The sequence below is a fragment of the Acanthochromis polyacanthus genome, chromosome 22, assembly GCF_021347895.1.
Source record: "Acanthochromis polyacanthus isolate Apoly-LR-REF ecotype Palm Island chromosome 22, KAUST_Apoly_ChrSc, whole genome shotgun sequence".
Classification (NCBI taxonomy): domain Eukaryota; kingdom Metazoa; phylum Chordata; class Actinopteri; family Pomacentridae; genus Acanthochromis; species Acanthochromis polyacanthus.
The window spans coordinates 18,578,987-18,590,109 of NC_067134.1; the positions used below are offsets into that span (position 1 = coordinate 18,578,987).

At 39.6% G+C, this 11,123-nt stretch overlaps 1 protein-coding gene across 2 annotated transcripts in view; it reads left to right on the forward strand.

Moving 5' to 3' along the window:
* The window catches only part of cckbra (cholecystokinin B receptor a), a 46,670-nt gene extending 36,548 nt beyond the window's left edge, over positions 1–10,122 (forward strand). For both annotated transcript variants that reach the window (XM_022195706.2, XM_051943152.1), the window contains 2 exons: positions 7,202–7,329; positions 8,395–10,122. In XM_022195706.2, the coding sequence (XP_022051398.2) occupies positions 7,202–7,329; positions 8,395–8,972 (706 nt within the window). In that variant the 3' untranslated portion in view covers positions 8,973–10,122. The remainder of the gene's footprint in view (positions 1–7,201; positions 7,330–8,394) is intronic.
* Positions 10,123–11,123: the final 1,001 nt, after the last annotated feature.

The following is an 11,123-nucleotide window of genomic DNA, read 5'->3' on the forward strand; positions in this document are numbered from 1 at the left end:
CAACATATTGTGCGCCTATATTGAATTCCAATCAGATTATAGACTGCACAGTGCACATTCAAGCCTGCATTGGTAAGTTGAAAACATAGAAAATACAGCCCGATCTCACGGGGATTCGTGAAACTGTCACGTAAGTTTTAGTTTCGGTTTCGTGTGCACCAACACGATTTCGTCATGTTTTTCGTGCCGCTCACCACGAAATGCACACCAATGTATTTTAAACGGCGGACTTTTCGTGCCACTCAGAACGTATTTCAAAAGAATGTGTATATTATATTTTTAATGTAAAACCGTGGCGAATCCAACGCTATATTTTGCATGACATCGTCCCTAAACATAACCCTAACCATAACCTAACCATAACCTAACCATAAGCCGGTGGTACACTTACCAATTTGCATAGGAATTTCAAGAATGTCCGGCGGCCGGCAGCCGCAAACGCGATCACACAAGCAGTATACGCCGATGGACAGCTTAGATCGTCATGAATCCGCCGGTATAAACCACTTTCAGATGTGATTACCACAGCGAAAAACATTTCGTGGTGAGCGGCACGAAAAACATGACGAAATCGTGTTGGTGCGCACGAAACCGAAACTAAAACTTACGTGACAGTTTCACGAATCCCCGTGAGACCGGGTTGGAAAATATAACCTTCCTCACGTTTTTCCTAGAATGGTTTCATATTAATATACAGTTGAAAGCATAGGTTTACATACACTGTAAAAAGACACCTAAGCTTTTATTCTCACTGTCTGACATTAAATCAGACTAAACTTTTCCTGTTTTAGGTCAGTTAGGATTACCAGAATTGCTTCTGTTTGCTAAATGCCAAATTAATGAGAGAGAATTTATGACTTTCTTCAAAGTCAGAAGTTTACATATATTTCCTTAGTATTTGGTAGCATTGCACAGTTTTGGCTATCTTTCCACAAGCTTCTCACCATAGTTTGCTGGAATTTTGACCCATTTATACAGTGTGTGGAAACTTCTGATTCCAACTGTAGATATTGACAGACTTCAACCTTAGAATTAACTTTGTCTCACAACTGTAGCCCGATAAAGATTCTCAACTACATTTGCAACACAAATGAACCACAACAATGCTTCATTCTTTTTGTATTTTAGCTATTTGGAAGACTTTGAAGAGCAAAGTTTTGGTTTTGTATTAATAACATTTTTCAGTTGATCTTGTGCTGCCTGGATGTAAAGAGCTAAAGCTGCTAAATCATGACTGACTGACATATCTATATGTCTTTACTTGCGTTGCTGCAGTTTAGTCACTCCAAAAGGTAGGTGTGCCTTAGTAGATTGATTCCAGCAGCAAACATCTGGCCATCCAGCAGATATATATATATATATATATATATATATATATATATATATATATATATATACTATGTGAATAAAAAAATGATTGGCCTCAATTGAGAGTATCTAGATGGGATCAGTTCATGCTTATTTCACTTCACACTAAAACTACCAACATTTCACTACCACCACAGGGGGGCTTTTTCTCCCCCCTGCTGCAACAGCATCAGTAATCGCAAAAATGTTATTTGTGAAGCCGTGAAATTGCTCATTTTCATCAAAAAGATCAGAATCGACAAGTAATGACTTTAAATTATATTTGTGGAGTTTGATATTTTACGATTGCCTTAAGCGGTGTTGTCTATTATTATCTTAAATATAATTTTAAATAAATAAATAAATAGAGGCTGCGACAAATAACTGTCTTTAAATATTGTAATTAATGTTGAGGAAGAACATTATGAAAATCTAATTCTGGATAACGCCTTGATGCTGGGACAGGGACATCATAATTCATGCTTATCATTTCGCTCTGTTCCAGCCAGTGTTTATGACTCTTCATCTCCTCAGCTGTGGTTTGACTACTGAATCTAAACTCTGGACTTTCCATTCTGCTGCTACAGTTTTCTTCCTCCTCTGCACAAGCAGCCACCAGCGCTGTTCTTCAGCATTCAATCTTCCCCGGCTCAATATCTCATCCCTGCAAGCCTGCAATAAATAGTCATCTCTCTTTGCCTCTCAATCTATTAATCTGGACTATCTATCAGCCGGCTGTAGCTCCCGATGCGACAGCATCGTTTATCAAAAGACATCTAAACAATAAGCGTTGCACGGTAACTAGGTGTGGCGTGAAGGTTGAGTACAGCGTGTCGGCAGTTTTTATGACACTTAAAAATGAGCTTTCTGCACTTTGAGATATAAATGAGGATTTTTGTTTTCGTTTTTATCCCACACAACCCGTATTTCACTAAATGATTGTTTCAACAGAGTTACATGCGTTTCTCGACCACATTTCTGGTATCTCTGTTAGGACAGAACATAGAAGATGTGACAAAGACATCATCTTTTTTTTTTTTAACAGTTTTTATTGAATTTTTCATTAAGTTTACTATGATGCATTTTGCTTGCGGCACACATTGCAAATAACAGAAGATAGAACACAAAATTGCTGTCGCAGCATTTCTGTTACAATATAACAAAGACATCATCTGTCTGCTGCTGAATCTTCTTAGCAACAGGTGTTTAATGCAACAGTGTCAGCAGAAAGGTGACAAACAGATCCCTCAGCGTAAGGGATGCTCGATCAGGCCTGTGTGTCAATACATCTAAAGCAAGGAGGGACCTTAAAGTGTTTAAACGTGGGACTGTATGTTGTCATCATCGCCAAGGGAGAATTATTTTTTTTAATCAGTACAAATGCGTAAGGTATTAAATGACATTTTGCAATATCATTCACAAGTTTTAAATCACCTTCAACAGTTTCTGTCCAATCTATCACCGTGGTGTCGACAGAGTGTCTGTGAAAGAGGCGAAAATTAGACTGAAGTATTTTGGCAATCATTTTTGTGTTTGCTTTCTATGACTTGAAATTTGTCTTAGAATTTGTTACCTGGGTTTTAGATCTGCTCTGACAATAACCGATTATATCATTTCTAAAATGGACGAAATGCAGTGTTTATACTCCAGATTTAAGATTTTGGAATAGCGTTACTTTTAAACCGACAACTAAGTAAGGAAAAGACGGTTTTACATTGCTGACATGTTTCGACTACATCTACAGTCTTACTCAGAGCGTGATCCAATTTGTCCTTTTAAATCGAACCATGCCAGCAAGGTAAAGCATCTTTTCTTTGTGTTGGAAGTAGTCTAGTCTTGCATAGCCAGAACATTCTCCAGCTCTAATGCAGCGTTATGTAGGATCACTATCATTTTGGTTGTGGCTCAGGTGTGTCCAGTAATTACAAGGTTGGCGGTTCGATTCCCAGGCCCTCCACATGCTGAAGAGTGCTCGGGCAAGACACTGTACCCAAAGGGAAACGTGTGAAAGCCCTTTGAGTACCACTATGGTAGAAAAGCTCTATTTAAGTAAAAGATTTGACACAGGGAGGTGAGAATTGTCATTAAAATGGATAATTCACCAAAAAAAAGTAGCAGAGTTGCCTCACAGCATGATCCGAATCCTGAGCAAAACTTCAGATTTTCGCCACGTAGGTTGATAAAAGGCGGCTTTGAAAATGGAAACACACAAAACTACATGAAGAGTCTGGTACCATCCACCTTTCAAGAATGAAAACTGCCATCCCTTCATGGTCTGTTCACTTTCTGACTTGTAAAAAGGATTTCTGCATTACAAACACCTCTCCACCTGCTACATTAGAGGTTCAGTTTTAAGAATTAAAACAATGCAACGGAAACGTGTGACATATGCACATCTTTTTCTTTGATGATTCATGTTAGCCAAATCCATTTTTTCCTGGCTGATAATCACGTAGCTTTCAGGTGAGGTGGGAACAGTCAAAAGAGGCAGCTATGAATATTCACCATGTTTTTTTTTTTTCCATGTGTCCCTCTGCTTCAACTCCATCCATCTGGGTTTCCCCCTTGAGGCAAAACAAACACAGATCTCCACTACTACATTTTTTAATGCGGCGTCCACACTCCCACATGTTCATTTCCTCACAGCTTTTGTCTAACAGATTTTCCACAGTATCAAACAGCCGGCAGATGAGAGGCTTTGACTGAAGCCTCTGTTTTTTTTAAACGACAACTGAGAGAGAGGGGCTATGCGGAGTTCAGAGAGTTGCCCAGGAAGACATTAGAATATCAGAGAATGAATTAATTGCGGCTTCTTCCTCTCTACTGTCACTTTTATGTGCTCAGTGTGCACCGCAGACTGTTAAAGAAGAGCATTCTCTGATTACGGCCAATCAAAAGGGATGCAAATGGAAAGATTTATAATGATCAAAGTGGCATCTATAGTGTTTCTGCAGCTGATTTGCGCACTGCTTTGTAGTTTCTGTTTTACGTTAATTGCGCCCATCCTTCTCCTCCTCGCCATCGTTTATATTCATTTGATTTAGTGATAGGGTTTGTTTTTTCCTTTATAATCCCAGGTGATGTTCATGTTCAAATAAGGCTACACAGCAGTGGAAGTCAGAATATAAGCAGAGCGGTATCTGCAGTCTGATCGTGAGAGAGCTTCTGAGCCCTTCTGAAAAACTCCTGTTAACGTTTTGTTCAGCTTTTTCACACTAGACTCAGTTCATGACTTTTCCTTTGATGTGTCATCAATCCAGGCACTCAAGGGAGCCGTGATTGTTACTTTGTGCGACAGGGGAAAAAAGTGGAACATTTGCGATCAGGAAAGACTCATGCTCGGTCTGAAGAAGAAGAAAATGACTCTGATAGCTTTATGAGGGAATATTTGACTGTGCTGATGTTGCAAAGTACAGAACTCCTTAGATCCGTTTCAGTCTGACATCTCGCCGTTATCACGTGTGTCGATACGCACACGAAACTGTGTAAACTGTTAGTGTGTCAACAGGATGCTTTGATAAGGTTGTGTTGAAAACCTTTCCTGTGTGAAACAGGATGACTACTACCATCTTCTACAAACTGTTAGACATGCAGCAACTAACTGGTTTAACTGGTCTAACTTGATCACAACTAAAGAAACCTCATGTTAGGAAGATGCTGGATGATTCTTACACAACATAATGCTTTTAAAGACTTCCTAGGTTTCATATGTGTCCAACAAAACAAATTAATCCTCAACTAGTGCTTTCTGTATCAGTATTTCTCTTCAGAACTCATTTCTGGTTCCAACATCTATCCATAAATTCTTACAGTTACAACTTGCTATTGTGTTAGAGTTGTTTTTTTCTACAATGTGAGAGGAGTGGGTGGAGAGAGAGGAAGGGATTTTATGGATCTGCACATTCTGGAGGAAGCAATAGTGTCGTTACATCTAATCCATTTTGAGGGATGAGTTCTTAAGAGTTAAATCAACAACCAGAAAGTGTATTGAATTTTGTTAATAGAATCGATTCCTTTTAAGCATGTTCTCTGATTTACAGTCACAACATTACGTACTAATCTATGAATCAGCTGCCACTACACTCATGTAAAAGCGCACATTTGATCAGTTTTGCTTGTAGATGTACGTTACTTATCAGACCCAGTGCTCTCAAGTGGCAGCTGATGCTATCTTTTATACTATATTATTGCTAGTTTGTAGCACTTCAATACAATACAAATGCAGTGTTTACTCAACCTGGGGCTTAGGACAACTAGTATGGATTAAAAAACCCTCAGATTAAAGCCAACACAAATGAGATGCCAAGGTAAACGGCAGTGAAATTCTAAAATATCCCTAGTTATACATTGATCTTGATTCTTTTGTGGGAGCAATGATTTCACAGAAGTGTTCTGCTAAATTGGTACTCTTATCAGGGAAACCAAAGATGCTGTGACACAACCTAAGATTAAAGTGAAAGTAAGGATGTAATTCATCTTTCTACAGGTTAGAGGACAGGGTTAGTCCACAGGCAGCTGTCAAAAATGCACAAATAATCTGCTAGCATGCTTTGAGCAGAGAACCTATAGTTTGTCATTCATATGGGCTGCTTTGAGCTTCAAAAAGATTTTATTTTAATGGCATTTTGCAGTGTTGTTGGAAGAAAACATTGACCATTCTGTAGAGTGTTTACATGCTATGTTTTTCCTTAATACAAAGCAAATGTTTACTTGCTTTACTAAGCTTAAAGCAGGCCTGATGGAGACTAAGCTCCCGAATGCAAACACAATATGACACAGGAGTCAAACACACTTCATAGACATCTTATCAATAAAAATAAGAACACTGTTAAGCAGTTTCACTTAAAATATATTAGACACAAATGGCCATAAAAGTACAGAGCAAAAATGCCAAGCTAGGTTATATGAATGAACCCCAAGTGTGATATTCCTTGTTCACAAACAGGCTACAACCATAATGTAGCTAGACCAGAAACCTACCATACTAAATATTTTTGCAGTAGATTTGGATCTGGATTCTCTGTACACCTCCAAATTTCACTCTCTGCATTTAATGTGCATCAAGATGAGTTTATTCATTTGCCTCTTTATGTTTACTTCAGTGTAAATGCAAGAATCTGTGTGGGTTTTTATTGATAACATTACCAATTCTTCAGCATTCTTCAAACATCACTACAGAACCTTGAACTTGTACTGAATGACAAGATAACATAATTCTGTCTCCTTGCCTTCCTTACACATAGTAGCAATGAAAAAATGAAACTGAATGTGCAAACAACTATCACGCCCTGTATTCTCATGCTGCTCCTTCCACATTAAAATAGCTCCCCTGTGTTTCATTACAGAAGCAGAAGTAAATATCAGTACATGAAAAAGTTGTCTGCTTCTCACTTAACATCAAGAGGAGATGTTTCTCACTAAAGCTACAGCAACATGTAAAGTATGTAGATATATGCAAACATTGCATCAGCAAAAACACCCCGAGTGGTAAGTAAACAGTCCAGAAAGACGCGGTGCAGTGTGGAGAGACTGGGTTAAACTGCAGGGTGCTGAGGAGGCTTGATGGCCGGCAGGGAGAAGCTGCAGAACTGGCCCAGGACACTGCAGTACCTTTTGGCACATCGTATGTGGGGGTAAAGAGGGCTGTGGGGAGCGGTCAGCCATCTGCACGGCCTCTAGCTCAGCTCCAGCATGAGCAGGAAGGTGCACAGAGCAAGAAACAGCTTCAGTTCACTAGTGAGATTTTCAGCTACTTTGACAGTTTTGGGGTTTGATTCAGTTCAGATTCAGAAGTGGCTTTTTCCTGCGTGTGTGTGATTTTTTTACGCCTCTTTCCTTTTTGGCTGTTTTTCAGGTACGTGCTGCTGCTCTTCACTCTGTTCTTCGTCCCTGGAGTGGTGATGATTATAGCCTACGGTCTGATCTCCAGAGAGCTCTACCGAGGCATTCAGTTTGAGCTGAGCCAGAGCAGAGAAACTACTGGTGAGATCCATCATAAATTCAATCCAAACTGCCAGAAGGCTCTTGTTCGCATCGATTTAACTTGTAATGGAGATGAAAATATCTGTTTCACTTTCTGTAGACCTGTGAAATTGCGGTAAATAACAATGGAAAGTCTAGAAACGGCAGAATTTAATAAAGGGGTTGTAATTATCCCTAAAATATAAAAATGACAGTACTTTCCAAAAGACAAAAACAATAATTCTAATGCAATACAACCAAACGGGTATAGCTGCATACAAACAAATAGAGATTTGTTTGTTTTGCCTCAAGCAGAGAATGACATATTTTGTCACTACCTACAGGTTCTGCACCTGTTACATCCAAAAATATCTTCCTTAGTTGTCCTATTCTCTACTTATATTTGTGTGAATTTTCTCTGTGGCCTTGCAGCTGGTATTTCTCCATAGAAAAAGAAAAATGCATCAGTTGGAGCTGAAATATGCTCACTTCAGGTGAATTATAGCTGCTGTTCTGTGTGCGCCAGCAGCACTAGTTTCCATGGAGTCCAGTCTTGTGTGTGATTCATCAAAAACTATCTCAAATAGCCTTCAGTAGTGACTGTAATCATTGCTAAGCATAGTGTTTCATTCCCTTCTGAAGCTGCAAAATGATGAACTTCCTTCAGTTTAACTTGAACCCTCTGTTTCTGAGCAAAATACTAAAAAATAGTGAGTATAGACTTTACACTTGTCAGTTCAAAGTAGATTCACACCAAGATGCTTTCATTTTAAAACATGCAAGTTCTCTACGATTAAAGGGCACTCATTGAAATACTTTGAATTTCTAAATTTCAAACCTAGGGTGATGGTGGACTTTTGCTTTTTAGTTTGCAGATGGTCCAGCTTGGCTTCATTATAAAGAGCCTTCTCGCAGTGATAATTCGACCTGAAGTATCTGACACTAGAGACAACTGCTTTTCATTGTTCTTGGATTTTATTCATCATAGGCTCATTCACATTAATGTGATCGTACTTTAGATAAAAGTTTTTGTCATTGCCATAATTCAGCTGCTCCAAACTAACGCTTTACTCTAACTATCAACAGGCCAGAAGAATGGCGTAGGCAAGGCTTTGGTAGGGTCCAATGATGATGACGATGGGTGCTACATTCAGGTGTCCAAGAAGCCCTCCTCTGCTGTGGAGCTCCCCACCCTCTCGGCCTCGTCTAGCGCCGCCCATGCCAAGACTGAGCGCGCTCGTAGCAACACTTCAGAGGCCAAGCTTCAAGCCAAAAGACGAGTCATCCGCATGCTGATGGTGATCGTAGCCCTCTTCTTCATTTGCTGGATGCCCCTGTATACAGTCAACACCTGGAAGGCCTTTGACCTAAAGTCTGCCTCTAAAGCCCTCTCAGGAGCCCCCATCTCCTTCATCCACCTGCTGTCCTACACCTCGGCCTGCGTCAACCCCATCATTTACTGCTTCATGAACACACGTTTCCGCAAGGCTCTGCTGTCCACCTTCGCCTGCTGCTGTCGCAATCGTCTCTGCCGCCATTGCTGCTGGTGCAGGAGGAAGGAGGGCGGAGAAGACGGCATCCCCGCCACCTCCATGGCCACGTCGATGGCCACCTCCATGTCCAAGTTCAGCTACACCACCGTCAGCACCACCGGCACTTGCTGAGTCTAAAGCTGATCCAGGTGGTGGCATCAGCGGCTGTGGGCTGCGGTAACTGCGTGCGCCATCTGTTTTTTCAATCTTCTGTTTGTCGCTCTTCATCTTAATATGCTGTGAGTCATGTGCTGAGTAATATCCATGCCCTCGTTTACAGGCCGTCTTAAAAGGTCTCGTTGAAATTCTGTGTGCATGGTTGCAGAATGTTAGGCGGAGAGAAAAAAAAAACGCTGTTTCAGTTTGGTGACATTCTTTTACTTCTGTTTAATTGACAGCATCTGCTTTGTTGCATCCTGAAGAGAACATCAAGTGCCTGTGCTCTATGTGTGGCTTTGTTTGTCATGACAGTTTGTTCACTCGCTGGGACATTTTAGTGAAAAACTAAGCTGGAAATATGAATCCTGTGTACATATAAATACCGTCTTTATGTTCTGAGTGTGCCAAAGAGATAAATGTTTTGACAGAGACATACTGCTGAACAATGAAGACTCATTATCTTCAGATCAATTACTATGGATTTCAGCTCCTGTTGTGTTTAATTTGGCTTCATCTTAATTTATTCTGGGCATCTTTTTCTCTTTCTCTCTCTGATCAGAATTATTGTGAGAGTCTACCAACTGTGCATTTTATTTTACGATTATCATTTTAGCTATTTTCTTCTGACTTATTTATTACTTTTTTGCCGTTTGGTTTACAGAATAAGTGTAAAAAGTCTCCACAACTCAGAATGTTTGGTTGTTTTGACAAATCTTCAGTCCCATTTACTGAACCATATATCAAAAACTGACTGCCAATATGACAGTAAAAGGAGGTTCTGTGGTCCCCTCAAGTCTAAACATTCCCATGGAGCTGTCCTAAACTAAAGCCTTACTTAAGAGGATATAAATGTAACGATTGAGAAGGAAACACAACAAAGAAATATCTTTTAAAAAGGTTGCTAACAGCCAATGAGAAAGCTAAGACAGGACAATGGTGTAATGCTTTTTAAATGAAAAATGATGTAGCTTAAGGAAAGTAAATATTAGCATATGAAACACTTGGAATATGTGTATATGTGTTGGAAATGCTCGAGACAACTGTTTGTTCAGTGTTGTATTGTGTGTGCTCACGCTGTTGTGTCCACAACTGAAGAATCAATAAAAATTATAGTAAGAAAAAAGTCTGGTGAATTTTTTTCTACCCTTCTATCCTTTTCTCCTTCCTGCAATGACAGTGAAAGACCAACATCATTACGCTGACAGTCAATTAGTGCAATAGCAAAAGAATTGGGTTCTGGTTGGTGCCATTTTGAAGAAAAAAAATCATCATTAGTGGACAACCAGGTTGACAGCTTGACTGTTTACCAGATGGACAGCTAACAGAGGCTACGCTGATTTATTGGTTATTGGTTATTGGCACCTGCTTAGCATTAGCTGGCAAGATTAAGAATGTTAGATGTTATTAAATGAGCTGGCAGCAGGAAATGACAATATGCTGACAACTACAGATGTCAATGAGTTTACAAGACCAGTAGTTGAAGACGCTGATGTCTGCTGATAAATGTTGTTCCTAAATGCACTAAAATCAATTGTACTATTCATTCACGCTCTGTTTTTACAAAGTTTAGTTTGTAAATGACTTGTTGGCATTTGCTTAGTTGACACATCTTTGGATCAAACATTAGTAGACTGCACACAAAGTGACGATCAACTTAAGCAAACAAAGATTTTGCAGAACAAGAGTCTCAATAAATGTTCATGTAAGGTCAGACATTTTGTGCATTATTGTTGTACAAGACGTCACCAAACTAGAGCAGTAACAAAACATATACATACATTTTACCTTTTGTATATTTTAGTATGCCTTTAACCATCTGCTGTGACATTCCTTTAGCCTATATCACTCTCATATTGCTACCCGTCGGTTGTTGCATCAATTTAGCCGTTGATTAGCCAGCTGCTCATATAGGTGTGTTAACTCTATAATTAAGTGTGCTGTGAGGCATTTAGGGGAAATCGGTAAATTTAATGACTGTTGATGAGCCATTAAATTTCAGCTAGTGAGGGGTTGTTAGCTAACCCTAACCCTTGACAAGTTGGGACATTCGACTAGGGAAAAACTTCCAGTCTTGAAGTTAGCTAAAGCTTTGATTAAAACCCTGGCCTTAACTAAGTTTATGTT